This window comes from Accipiter gentilis, chromosome 1 (assembly GCF_929443795.1).
Source record: "Accipiter gentilis chromosome 1, bAccGen1.1, whole genome shotgun sequence".
NCBI classification, from domain to species: Eukaryota; Metazoa; Chordata; class Aves; order Accipitriformes; family Accipitridae; genus Astur; species Astur gentilis.
Genome location: NC_064880.1, coordinates 1,208,678 through 1,222,874, shown reverse-complemented (window position 1 = coordinate 1,222,874; position 14,197 = coordinate 1,208,678). Strand labels below are relative to the sequence as shown.

At 46.9% G+C, this 14,197-nt stretch overlaps 1 protein-coding gene across 3 annotated transcripts; it reads right to left on the bottom strand.

Annotated features, from left to right (window-relative positions):
• Positions 1 to 54: 54 nt before the first annotated feature.
• Positions 55 to 14,196, bottom strand: LOC126039032 (myo-inositol 2-dehydrogenase-like). 3 transcript variants are annotated; one of them, XM_049801624.1, is made up of 10 exons: positions 10,835 to 14,196; positions 9,837 to 9,946; positions 9,200 to 9,721; positions 8,134 to 8,204; positions 7,519 to 7,627; positions 5,398 to 5,528; positions 4,997 to 5,104; positions 3,922 to 4,040; positions 2,458 to 2,614; positions 55 to 1,639 (listed from the first exon to the last, which is right to left on the bottom strand). In XM_049801624.1, the coding sequence occupies exons 2-10, from the start codon at positions 9,938 to 9,940 to the stop codon at positions 1,491 to 1,493; spliced, it is 1,470 nt and encodes a 489-aa protein (XP_049657581.1). In that variant the 5' UTR covers positions 9,941 to 9,946; positions 10,835 to 14,196; the 3' UTR covers positions 55 to 1,490. The 3 variants fall into 3 exon arrangements, with proteins under 3 accessions (XP_049657581.1, XP_049657573.1, XP_049657565.1); XM_049801616.1 differs by lacking the exon at positions 10,835 to 14,196 and having other exon boundaries at positions 55 to 470; positions 1,470 to 1,639; positions 9,837 to 10,827; XM_049801608.1 differs by lacking the exon at positions 10,835 to 14,196 and having other exon boundaries at positions 9,837 to 10,827.
• Position 14,197: the final 1 nt, after the last annotated feature.

Sequence of the window (14,197 nt, the reverse complement as noted above, 5' to 3'; positions counted from 1 at the left end):
TAGGTAAAACTTTTTTTTTTTTTTTTTTACAATAAATGGCTAGAAACTAGAGAATGAAATTGATAGCAATCTTTATCGTTAAGACATAGCTTTTCTGAGTTTGAAAAATTACACCACTAAAACCAATTTCCACGAGAGAATTGTCTTTAGTTATAAATGTCAGTGCTATTTCTAGTAATATATATTCCATATATAGGAATTGGAAATTGATTGAACTAAAGAATCTTGCAAGAAGTGTCATTTATAAACTTACACTCATGGCAAGAACGTTATTTTAATACAATAAAAAAAAGCTTTCAAAAGATCTTGAAAACTGGCGTGTGAGAAACAGACAAGAATAGTCAAATCCATACATCTGCAATAAACCGAACACATGAATAAAAAGGTACAAAGAACCTGGTTTAAAAGCAGGCTTGCCTGTTGTTGAAGGCACTATCTTTTTCTGTGGTGTGTGTTCCAAATCTGCTGGACTGTAAAAAACCAAAACCAACGCCACCTTTAAAATATGCAATTAGATGCCCTTCCTCCTACACTCAAAGAATGTGATTATTAGTTCAATTTTGCTACTAAAATGTTAACATACAACACTTGCACTTAAGCAAGGAAAACACCGGCCTCCAGACAGCTACCCGGCTGCTGCAGCGAGTAATGCAGACAACGCTCAGCCCCGGTGCTGAACAACCTGCCCAGCAGCCGCGTGTCCCAGTAACAGTCATCGTACAGGGCCGCTGTGCAAATTCACAGACTGCATTCTGAGGAACCCTTTAATAATGCAGTGTTTATTACTGAAATGCCTAAGTGCGTTGCTCCTCTACAGAATAGCCTTAATTTACGGCCTTACTACGAAGCCTCTCGTCTCTGTAACGACAGGACGGTCAGAAGTCTCCCTCCCTGCTTTTTCATCTTTTCTCCCCACCCCCCAAGAAAGTTAGATCATAACTTCTTTTCAAAAAGATTTAGAAAACCCAGTAAAAACAACAACCGAAACAATAAATAGGAGACCCAGAGGCGAGCTCAGCACAGAAGTCACATTCCTGCATATACTGAAGGGAAATGAGCATGGACCAGACAGATGCTCCCCTATTTTTCTGGAGCATTACGTCGTCTCACTTGTAAAGCTGTCGGGAAAGCCACTCGCTCGCACTGTTCCCATCACAGCTGGTGGTGGTCTACACCACCTTACCACAGCCCGAGGAGTGTCAGTCTTCTCCCACGAAAACAGAGCTCAGTAGCCAGCAGAGCTCTCCAGAAGGAAAAGCCGTCTGGATGAAACCACCCAGAATTTCTCGAGGGCTTTGGCTGACATGCTAAGAAACACCTGCAGCCTCAGCACCAAGTGCTTCTCGTTCAAAAGTGCCTCTGTCTTCTGGGCATTCCCGGCAGAAACCACGAGTCTTATTTTAAGGTTACAGCAGAGACATCACTAGGTGGAAAGACCTCACTAGCACAGCTTAACGGTTATCCTTCACCTCAGAACACAGAAGCGTGTGTCACATTATCTCAGTCTTGATTACAGACGAATCTATTGCTTCGCTGCGCAAGTCAACAGCGGATCCATTTCTCCAGGACTGTTCAGCAGCTGCAGCGACCTGAATCGTCCAGAGAAACTGCTCTTTGGTTATCACGGGGGGTTCCTTGCCTGCAGGGACAGGAATGAAGCACTGGATGAAACCCATATTATCACCTGCTCTGCCTTTTGGCACGTCGCTGCCCACCACGGCATCCCTCTTCAGCTCCTGGAGCTGGGGCCTCAGATTTTGGAAAGAGAGTTTCAGCCCCTTCTCCTCCCTGTCCTGTGACTAAAACCCTGTATTCTTGTCAATGCAGCCAGAAGAACAGAAATATTTTTATTCCTTCTGGGCAGCCAGGACTCTAGATGAGGGTCTCCTTGCTGTTAGAAACGGCTGCTTTCTTCACAAGTGACAGTGAGGTCCAACGCAATTTTCCCTGCCCATTTTCATTTCTTCTCAGAACACAGTTTCAGATCAACACTCCATCCGTCACCCATCTCACTGACTCGAAAGTGAGAAAAGCAGCACATCCCCCAACGAAGCTGCGTCATTCACTTTCATTTACTGAAACAAGGTTAGTTGTTTGCACGTCCACCGAGCTATCAGCTCCTTCGGAGGCTGACCCACTCCACGTGTGTTTTTACCGAGCTGCATGCACTGTCGTGCTCAACACGCATCCACTGAGAACACCAGTGCTTGTCAGGGTGGCAGACCAGCCCGTGAAACCCCATGTTTGCTTACAGGGAGCTTGCTCATCACCTACGCAACACTGGCTTAAACTTAACCATGATGAATCTCATGCTGAGTTTTCACACCTACTCATTTCTTTTTGGGGTTTCAGACACAAACACTAAATTGCAATTTCTATTGGAACAGTTTCCAAGGGAAGTTTTCACTGAAAGCAAATCCAAAGCAACACTAGCCATCAATGGAAGCTTCGTCCTACCTTTCAGTGTTCTCAGAAAGTGTCGGAAGAGCTCCCTGTGTGCATCTCTGTAGCGATCAGCTTGGGTCTGTGAATATATGGATACCGAAGTCCCATGCTCTGTAATCCCCAGGGGATTCTGATTATCTACCCGCAACGTTCCTTGAGAACCGTGAACCTGCAGGGAAGGCAGCAAACAGGAAAGAGAACAAAGTTTTTAAGTTATCGTGCTTTTGCTCTTGAACACCCGGCTAGCCTATCGAAGCCCTGGTTTGTACAACCAAGAAAAAAATGTAGCTTCTAAAATTAGCAGTTACAACTGACATACCCCCTTGGATGGATCAGACACAACAGAAAATACCAGGCACATGTTATAGGACAGTGGCTTCTGCTTATGTGATACCTCTTTTTTTTTTTTTCTTTTCACCTGAGCAAAGCTCCTTGTCCTGGTTAATTTTCTTTCTAGTAGCTGGTATAGTGTTATGGTTTGGATTCAGTATAAGAATGTTGATAACACACTGATGTTTTCAGTTGTTGCTGAGTAGTCTTTATACCAAATCAAGGATTTTTCAGCTTCTCATGCCCAGCCAGCAGAAGGCTGGAGGGGCACAAAAAGTTGGGAGGGGACACAGCCAGGACAGCTGACCCAAACTGGCCAAAGGGGTATTCCATGCCATGTGACATCACACCCACTATATAAACTGGGGGGGATCGCTGCTCAGGAACTAACTGGGCATCGGTCAGCAAGTGGTGAGCAACTGCGTTGTGCATCACTTGTTTTGTATATTCCAATCCTTTTTTTATTATCATTTTACTATAGTTGTTATTATCATTATTATTTTCTTTCTTTCTGTTCTGTTAAACTGTTCTTATCTCAACCCACTAGTTTCAGGTTTTTTTCCCCCGATTGTCTCCCCCATCCCACTGGGTGGGGAGGAAGCGAGTGAGCAGCTGTGTGGTGCTTAGCTGCTGGCTGGGGTTAAACCACGACACTCCTTTTTTAAGTCTTTAACAGATACCACTCCCCAAATCCAGCCCACGCATCTGTTATAAATCACGACCTTCGGAATTTACAGACAATTTGCCTCCGAGTTTACTCTTTTCTTCCCCTTTAATATCCTTAACTCTTGGCTTGCTATACACCTAAAAACACCCTGGAAAGACAACAAATGAACTGTGTGACAACATTTCAGCCTCAGGAGAGCTGACACCAATTCCTGCTCTAGTACGACCGCATCCAGCTTATAACCCCAACAGAATACATGTAAACAGATGCAAAATTCAGGTAACAAAAGAGAAAGTGGATTGTAGATTAAACAAATGCAAGCAATCCACTGCTGCCGAGGTACAGAGGTGTTTTGTGAAACGTGCTTGCAGGGATGTGCACGGGGCACAACATGTATTGCCCCATGTGAACACGTACAGGGTAAAACTCGTGCTGGCCTGCGGTGTCGCGACAGACTTGACTTAAAAGTAAGAACGCACCTCTAGTCTCTGATCACAGCTTTTAGTGCAGTGCTGACTGACGTCCAAAGTAACAATTGCTCCGCTACGAAATTTCATGCTGACCGCTACAGTGTCTGCATCCTTCAAGTAGGCCATATCTGAGTGACAAAAAAGGCACTCGCTCACACCAGGAACAGCAAACCAGCAAGTACTACAACTACAAAGTGCTCTTCTTCCTTTACGAGGCAACACTGGCTCTACAATACCTTCAAACAGGAAGCAACGGCGACAGCAAAGCGCTTTCTGCAACGTACGCCAGCTGGTTTACCTTTATGAGGCTTTCTGATGGAGAACAACACGCTCTGCAGAAACATGCAGCCCCTGGGCCTGAACTCCACCTTCCCAGCCCGTGGCTCTCCCTAAAGGCGGCTTCCACTTCTACTTCCAAACACATTTTCCTTTGCAGCTTATTACAACCAAGATCAGGCAACTTCCAGCATGTAGCTAGAATGAGGCAGATGGTACAAAATCCTCCCTGGGGCATTTTGTTTGTTGCATTTCAATGCTTTACCATAGATTATAACATTGCATACTAAACCTGCTAACAACAGCCAGTCAAGGTTGGCAGCAGCTGCAATTACCTTAATTAAAACTTTGCATTCCCATTTAAAAAATGGCAGCTTCCAGTTTTATGGTTACTTTAAATTAGTCTGGTAACCCAGAGCATGCCCGTCAGCTTGACACAGTCCAGAGTAAATTCTCATCTTTGACTGTGCCGATATCAGCAGGAAAGCGCCAGAGAAATCAGAGAAAGCAAAGAACTGAAAAAGACTGCATTGACGTTCTTGTAAGCACATAGAGTGGAGTTCAGCAATACCTCCACAGAAACTGCTTCACATCAGCAGGGAATTGACAGAATTCAGAAATCATCGCTAAATACCCTGTCCATGACAACTGCTTGAGAAACTTGCCTTCTATTTCACTAGGCTATTTTTTCAACTGTTCCATGATGGAACATTTACGTCATGGCTACCGTGCTCTTGTACACTCTCTTCCCAGTTTCACTACTAAAGTCCAGAGGCACACAATAAACTATCAAAACATTTATTCTTACCTGCACAGAATGCATGTCCCAGTGAAAATATTGTATCTGGTGCACTCTCTCCCAACAACAAACTGATAATATCTATATCATGCACAGCAGCATTATAAAAAATTCCACCTGGAAGAAGCAAAACTGGGCATTAAGGTCTCCACATTTAAAACCCACAGTCAACACACGTTTCTGAACAGCACCGAGATCGATACAAGAAGCCCCCTACATCGAAGAAACTAATACTAAAAGCAAACCAAAAAAAGCAACAAAACCAAAGATGGGTAACAAAAACCCTCCTCAAAAGAAAACCCATGCGTCTTAAGGTTACACAAACATAGGGGACTTTCCACCAGAACACGGTGCAAGATACATTTCCAGTCCTTTGCAAACAAACTTTTCAGAAGAAAGCTGCGCAGTACCTGATGTTTTTAGGAAGCTCAGAGATGCTGCTGGATATATGCTGCTAATTGTTGATATCCTATGGATCCTCCCCAGCGCCTGGCTGTCACGGACTTTCTTGTACAAGAACTGCAGCGCTGGGTCAAAGCGCCTTCAAAGAGAAACAAGGAATGCGGTACAGGATTTGGAGAAGGAGGAGGTCACCCGGGCCGCTGTTACCGCTGCGCTGCACGAGGCTGACTCGCTGGCAGGCAGCGGTGAGCATGCAGACAGATGGGGTTAGACGCAGCTTTCTAAGTTCAGCCACTTAGTACGTATGAATTTCGCTTCTTGCAAACGAGTCTAATATCTGCAGTTGTGAGGACTTAAACTAACAACTTTAATGAAAAAATTAAACCATGGGGGCTAAAAGCATTTAAAGGCCCAGTAAATGATCTACAGTTCTTCTTAGAGCCCTGCCTACAAGTTTATATTCAGTCGAATGTTGACCAAAACCTCAGCTGAGGTTCAACCTTATGGCTGGGATCAGACCTGTCCGTATAGCACTCAAATGGAAAAGGCAAACGTTAGGGCAGATATTTAATTACTTACTAGTGTATATGAAATACATACATATGCGTCCAAGTAAGTTTTATTTGCAATGAAATTAACTATTCTCAGCAGAGGAGCACAAAATGATCGCATGTGTTTACTAACAGCCCACATCCACTTGGCATGCAGTGTTAAATGCCGAGCACAAGTTTAAAGCAGCATTCTTGCTTTTAGCTGAGCTCCCCAAGTCCCCACAAGTTGAACAGAGCGGAAGCAAATGAAAATTAATCTACTTTCCTTCCATTTCAATTATTTAATTGTAAGGGTCCAGATGTAAGGTCCCAAGTGGAAATATCACTTCATAAAGATTAATAAATCTATTCTCATCAGATTGGCCAGTAATTCTAACATCAAGCGGAATTTTCACGGCCGCGTAGTTTGCAACCCTCAAGGTTAATAATCCTCAAGCACCATCCCTTCCAGAGGCATTAGAAAGAAGTCAGAGGTAAATGACAGCTCTAGGCAGATCTCAGCGTTTGGAAATTCAGTTTGAGTGGAGAGTTAAGTAGTGGATGGGCTCAATGTGTCCCTAGAGACCGTGCTCTAAAAGGAACTTCAAAAGGTCGATTGTTCTTTTGTTGAAGAGTTACTCCACGCTTTCACTAGTATTTGCTAACGCATGTACTTACGTTTCACAGAACCAACATAATCTACTAAGTACAGAATATAATTAGGAAATCAGTGAAAATATAAAAAAGTTACAAAAAGGAAGTTTTCAGTACCATGAAAATATATTCAAAGAGCAGCCTTTGCCGCTGCTATTTTAAACAACACAGCTAATTCGCTGTCTTCTTCCAATGTTATTTCTAGTTTACTGCAACAAAGCTATCAAACAGGGAAAAAAGGATAGATACCATCAGATCCAGAAAAAGTGCAATACGTATGGGCAGAAGTTCCGTACGGAAGCCTAAACCATGAGCACATCACAGGACATTACTAGACTGAACAGGGTATTACTAGACTGAACAGGGTTGCAAACTAAATGCTTTACAACAGAGCAACAAAAAGCAAATCTTGGTAGCTGCACGCTAAATAAAATTACAGATCTGCCCAACTTGGTGGTTGTAGGTGAGCAAAAAACCATGAGCAAAAAACGTCCTAAAACCACAGACCAAGAAACTGCCTCAGAGAACGGCACAGCACTGTCAGAATATTTCCTTCTCTGAAGCTCCGACTAGCTGTAGCATTTGCAAAACCTCGAAAGGACTGCAGAGATGCGGACCCCAACTGCCTTGGGCCATTCTAAAAAAAAAAAAAAAAAACAACAAACCCCTGAGCTTTCCCATTTTGAAAGCTTCACCGTTTGAGTTCCACTAGCATCCATTCGAGCGAACATTTATTTTCATCTCATAACAACTAGATTTTATCTCCATTAAACACGATGAATGAATCCAATCCAATTAACTCCCAGCTGAACAATGTTAACAAGCAGCAGTGAAACTAAGTTTATTTGAGTACAAATTCAGGAAAGCCTGAGGAATCAATGCTACTTTCAGTACTTTTATGCACTTCTTTTCAAGGATAAATCAGAAGAAAAATGCTGGTCTTACTTGTAGAATCCACACACCAGTGGTCTTCCACATCTGTCAGCTTCATCGAAACAAGCTTCTGCCGTCTGCCTGTCAAAACTGGGCAGCCTCTCACAAAACACACCTTTTCCTGTGCAAAACGGTACAGGACACAGGACTGAAGGCAAGACACGGTCTTCACGAAACATTTTTATCTTGCAATAAATATGCAAGTCGTTACATTCTAGAAGGTACGTTTGATGAAACTGAAGCATGGCTTTTTATTTGTTGATGCTACCAACTCCCTTTTGGCCTCCAGCTGTGGCTTTACTAGCTGGTTACAGACCCCAAGAAGCGTGACTGTTTTGACAGACAGCTCTCCTTTGAGTCCTAGTGGTATTTCTAGGACTAGACACTCTGCATGGCCATACTGGGACCAGCACAGTACAAACTCTGCTGGTGTTAAGCCATTAACATCGGTGTCACCAGCAGACTAATTTTTCTTTCACTATGCAATTACATAGTCTGCACAACTCAAGGGACACTGCTGAAACAAGAAAGCATTTGCATTTAAAGAGTTTAGCAAGCATACAAGGTCTGCCTCAATGCGTGCTACTGACTACAGATAAAAGCTGAATTTGCAGCTGTTCCTCTTACCCGCTCGTAAAGCGTCTATTACAATCTCAGATGCTTCTTCAGGGGGTGAACAAATAATGGCTCCAGAGACTCTGCAGAAGGCAAAAGAAAGACCTTCAGTGAAGACAAGGTTTTTACTAGAATGAACAATGCTCAAAAGCTCCTTTCAGTTACAGTTATTTTTCTGATAGCTGCCTTAAACTTTTTGAGGAAGAGTTAAAAAAAGGACATCAAACCCCACTGCTCTGAAAGAGCAAGTTACATTATAAAAGGAACTCGGTACCTGCTTGCGAGGATGAAATATGGCTGGACATATGTAGGTTAAAATTACAAGTGGCACAGTGGAATTGCATTGCTTTTCCTGCATCTTAAAGGATAAAGTCTTTTAAAGGTGTCCTTTGAAAACGGGTTAAATGCTGTTAGTTAACACATGCAGTGAAATCAAAAGTCTTTATGGGGTAGAGGTGCCAAACAAGCGATGGGTACATCTTAGCTTATTACCACGCTTTAGCTTCTCACATTAAATCCACCTTCCTTAAAAGCTCCACCTTCCACTTTTGCAATGAGATTTAAAATACCAATTTGAGAACTGACTGTAACCACATCGCTAGATGTTACTTGTAAAGCAAGACACCACAACCTTTCCTACTTACAGCAATCCTCGCTTATATCAGACAGTTTCAAAAGAGCCACCAAAGTCAGCTAGCTGCTCCGCGGCAGAAAAACTGGCAGGCAGCAGGAAAGCCTGTCGTTTATTGCTCTATGGGAAAGGAGGAAAACAAGGGGTTTTTCTGTATTTCTTAAGAAAACCGCCTGCAACTAAACTCCGAGTTTCCCTCGGTTCTGGGCACGCCAGTCAAGCTAAGCTTCTCGGAGACTTCTGAAGCACCTACAGGTAGATGACACGCTACGTAAGGCTTAGCCTGTAACAGCCCCTGGGTCTCCCTCCGCTCCCTTGTGTGGGGCCAGACAAGCACGGTCTGGGTCCGCTACGGTGCCGTGGCATTTTCCAGAGAGGAGACGCCAGACGCGCACCGAGCCCGGCGGCAGGGAAGAAGCGCGTGCGGGAGTCCGCGGCTGACGGTACCGCTGGTCGTTGAGTGCGACACCGGCGTCCCGCTGCCGCAGCACCCTGGTGCCAGCCAGGAACTCGGCGCCAAAGGCGCGTTCCACCTCCTCCAGCTGATCCTCCACAACGTAAAGCAAGCAGCAGCTGTTTTCCTCCATCAGGCTTTGGAAGAAAGCTTTGTTAACCAGCCCTATGCCGAAGAGGGCGAGACCGACGCCGCTGCCGGGCCGCAAGGCGGGCGCCGGGCCGTCGGAGGCCTCGGCCGCGGCCCCTCGCCGGCCGGCCTGCTTCGAGGGGGCAGGGGCAATCCTCAGGTGGAAGGCGGCGAGAGCCGAGGGGTGGCTGGCCGAGGTGGAAGGCGTCGGGTCTTCCCTGGGGGCGGCAGCGACGACGGGTCGGCGGGCAGCCAGCGGTTCAGGGTAGGAGGGCGAAGAGGGGACCGAGCCTGCGGCGGTGGCGAGGACGAAGGACGGCTGGGAGAGCAGGGAGGGCGCGTCGAGCTGCAGGGGGAGGCCGGCGCCGACGTCTGGACCTGCAGAGCTGGGCGAGACAGAGGAGGGTTTGGGCCCGGGGCTCCGGCTCTCCCTCGCCGAGCGAGGGACGGAGGCCGGCCGCTTCCCACAGCCGGTCGCGACAGCGGGGGTCGGGCACTCACAGGAGCAGCGGGGCGCGCAGGCCGTGCTGGCGGAGCAGGCGGCGGTTGCGGTAGTGGCGGCCGGAGGAGAGGTGCTCGAGGATGCGGTCGCGGCGGACCCGCATGGGCAGCTGGCAGGAGGTGCAGTACAGCGTCTCCACCACCGCCGCCGCCGCCTCCTCCTCCCCGCCGCCCCGTTCCAGGAGGTGCCGCTTCACCGACAGCTCCGAGAACTCGGCCGCGTAGTCGTGCAGCGTCTTCTTCTTCCGACCCATGGCGGCGGCGGACCCGGACCGGAACCGGAACCGGAAGGCGCGCGCCCCCTCCCGCCCCGCCCCCGTTGCCTAGCAGCGGGCCGCTCCGGCGGGGGTAACAGGCCGCTATGGCGGGGTACAGGCCCCGCTCCGGGCCCGACGCCGGGAGAGGGGACGAACGGCCTTCCCGGGCAGCGGGGAGAACTTTCGTCAGCGCGACCCCCCCAACTCCTCTACGGGAGAGCCCTCGCCCCTCTGCCCAGCGAGGGACGGGGCTCGGGAGAAGCGTCCCCCGTGGAAGCTGGGGCGGGTGGCAGAGCTCAGCGAGACCCCGAAAAGTCCGACCGAGAGCCGCGCCAGGAACCGCGCTACAGCCTGGCCACCCGTACCGGTGGAAAGCGTGGGGAAAAGGGGCCGTTATCCCTTCTCGCCGCCCCGCTCCTTTTACCTAGACAAAAATGCACCGGAGTGCACGGAAACCGCTTTCTCGCTCCCCTTAGAAGCGGAGCGCATGAGGAAAAGAACAGCAGGGAGAGCCCCGAGCAGTCTCCCCGGGGCATCCCGCAGCGTTTCAGCACGCCGGCAAACCTGGCCTTGTGCTGCCGGCTCTACCGGTCCTCACACAGCAAGGTTAGTTAGTTTAATAAGCATCACAGCAAATTAACTACAAAACGCATTATCAGCCAGTGTCGCTGTGGCTGGAGCATTAACTCCACCCACGGTCTACACTCAGACGGTTACTACAGCAGCTCTGCTTACGCTTACCTGAAAAGAGGAGGCACGAAGCTTTTTGCAGGGATTCGGTTTGCTTACAGTAGTACTCCTACTTCACAGGCGCCCTCTCTTCCTTGCAAAGACAACTGGAGATCCAAGAATCCCAGCTTCGGAGAACCAAATCTGAAAAGGAAGTGCTCCAAAAGAAAACTCAGCCAGAAAATCAGCTACAAGCCATGTCTACCAAGGTACCGCCCTGCGAGCAGGGTGGCCATCGCTGTTAGGAGAGCTGGCAGCGGGGAATTTGGGCTTTCCGCATAGACAGGAGGTGCACCTGTGCACTGCAGAACTGAAGCGTAAACTATGTTCTCTTAAGTTTTGCAGTCTGAGAGAAGGATGGAAACACAAAGAAATGGTGGTGACAATAGAGAAGGAGAACTGCAGTCTTCGAGAGGTAAACTTGGTGCAAAGCCCCTATAGAAAATTCTTGTATTAGCTGCAGAGTGGTGCTTGCTTTAGGCTTGGGGGAGTTTGCCACATAAAAAACCCCTACCCAATTCAGCAGTTTCAGAGAAAACACCAAGTAATAACAGTTACTAGTACTGGCAAGGTTGCTAGTCTGTAGACTCTGCCCAAGAAATACAAGAAGCATTTGGACTAGGTACTGGGAAGATGCGGCCAAGCCTGCTTGCCTCCTTCCTCACAATAATGGCTTGATTTACCTATCTCCTCAGGTTGTTACAGAACAAGAATCCAAACCAGCTGAGCAGAACAAGCTGATCAGTGGGTTACAGGGGATGGTCAGCCAGCTACAGGCAGAGGTTCTGACCAGCCCATACCACATCCACAAGCAGCAACAGGCCCAAGAGGCAATCCAGAGCCAAGCTGAGACGCTGCAGCACAGCAAGCTGCAAACTAGAGTGGCACTCAAATGCATCACCAGCCGCGTAAGCATAGCCTCCTTCACTTCAGACTCCTGCCTCCCTCTTGGGAGACACTTCAACCATTTCAAGCAGAGAATCTGAAAGCTTAGACATTCTTGGGCAGAAGCACAGCGGAAGATGCACCAGGGCACTACAGTCCTTTGCTCTCAAGGCCTGGCCTCCCTTCGTGGCCATGGGGCCAGAGGAGCAGGAAATGTATTCCCGCTTTTTAGCATGTGGCTCATGTCACTTACAAAGCAAACAGGCCACAAATACCAGAAGCCCTTGAGAAACTCAAGTTCAGAACAGTTACATCACCAGATTTCTAATATCCTTCTGGACTCAAAGTAACAGGTTATCACCTTAAAGCCATTTCCTGCAGGCATACATGCCTGGTAGCAAGCACAGAGCCTGATACCTAGGTAAGGGACTCAGCCCACCCCGAAACACATCATTATCACAGTCCTTGCAGTGAAGCCCAGTCAAACAGCCCATAATTTCCCATAAACAGACCTGTTTCATCACTAGTACTTTGCCCCAGTCAGACAGTGTAGTCTCTGTAAATCCACGCAAATGCCAAAGAATTGTATATAAAGCCTAAACACACCTACTTTCCTCTTTTACCAAAAGTTTGAATGAAAGATACCGAAGCGAAGTAATTCAGGCTATGTTCAGCATGGTGGGCAGCAAGCCTCCTGAGGCAGAGGTCACAGACAAGAGTGCTGGAGGCAACGCAGGTACTTGTCTCTTTCAAACTCTGCTTCTAGCAGCCAGCTAGAACGGACTGATGAGATAAGGGTACACTTTGCAGTACTGCTCTCCACCTAATGCCTTCCCACCTGTTTACACATCCCTCATTTTTAGAAAATAATTAACAAATGGATGGAATTCCATCAGATGCTGAAACAGAAAGGCGTCAGGGTCCCGTCGCTCTACAGCATCAACACATCTACTTCCATCACCTACCAGTGCTAAGGGAAGGAGAAAGAGTCCTGCAGGGTAGCATCTTTTAACACCTGAGAAGCAGCCCTAACAGCCAAGTCACAATACGTCACCAACTTCAGGCTCCTGTTCCTTGGTTTTGAGATGGTGACTTACTAAGAAATTAAACTCGTATTACTAAATCAAGTTCTGCAGGAGTATCTAATTCAATTTTTTCAACCGACGCAGAGCACAATTCACTGTAAATCAGTGGTCTGTAGAAACATTCGACTTCACAGGGAAGCCTGAAGCACTACACTAAGGACTGCACAGCCACAAGTAGCTAGAAAGCGGTTAGTTACCATTTTTTGCAGTATACAATAGCTGCTTTGGCAAGCTTGAATAGTTACACGACTGGAAAATTCACCAATGCCAAAACAAGTGACAGTGACATATGACTGCAAGAACTGTTTTATTTTTCCATTCAATATGCAAGTCCCAACACGTGGATGTATTTGACACAGTATCTAGAAGTTCAGTTAGAGCTCTGTATCATTTTTAACAGAAAAAGTTCCATCTGTCAGTCACCCTAACTTATGGAGATGGTTGCATTCATACAGGTAGTAGCCTGGATGTGAAAGTCACCCACAGACTGCAAAAATCAGAACCGCTCAAACTACCTGTATTTTGGAAGGTGCCGCCAACACTCTTCATGTGGGAGTGTGACAGAAAGCTCCAGGAGGGTCACTTTGGGCAAGAGTGCTTGTATTCTGGGGAGATGGGGAGCTTCCGTAGTGTCGATGTAAGGCAGCATTAGCCCTCTGAACGGAACGGAACTTCACGAGCAAGAATAAATTCAGTGCTCGATCAATGGTAACTCAGCAGGTACACAACAAGGTCGCTACAACTGGTATTTCCAAGGGTGGATGATAGCTTTAAAACACACTGGGACACACAAACCCCTGCAGTCAATTGGACTGACTTCAGTTAAAAACAAAAGCCATGTTAATGTCTGAACACAGAAACCATCACTTTAAAACTGATTCCTCAAGCTCTGACAGCAATTAAATTTTCACAATTACTCCAGATACAAAAATAAAATTAGGCAGAATGTTAGCAAAGTAGTTTTGCATTCTGTCTTCAGTATCGGTATAGAGCACGTGACTTCGTTTCAATGCTGTCACCTGCTGGATTTCCCAGTTTAGCTGCCAAAATTATAATCCAGCCGAAACACACCAGGAAGAAATGGTGATCTTGCAGAAAAATATGACTGCGCTCACTTTATAAACACTATGATGTCATAATGATTTTCTCTACAAGTTAATGCAGCCTGACCTCCAGTACCTTCTCTGCCTTTAAGTTCACATGTGAAGATGCTGTTATCTCTACCTAGTCAGAATACTGGTGACTTTCTGTTAAGGCTGAAAGAAGGCAATACTCCTTGCTGTAGCTTGATCAAACTTTAAAGTTTTCACATACCCAGGCAGGATGCACTGCACCTTTTCTTTAAAAAAACCAAACCACCTCACTGCCTACAAGTTGCACTGTTGAATAAGGGGCGGGGGGGGGG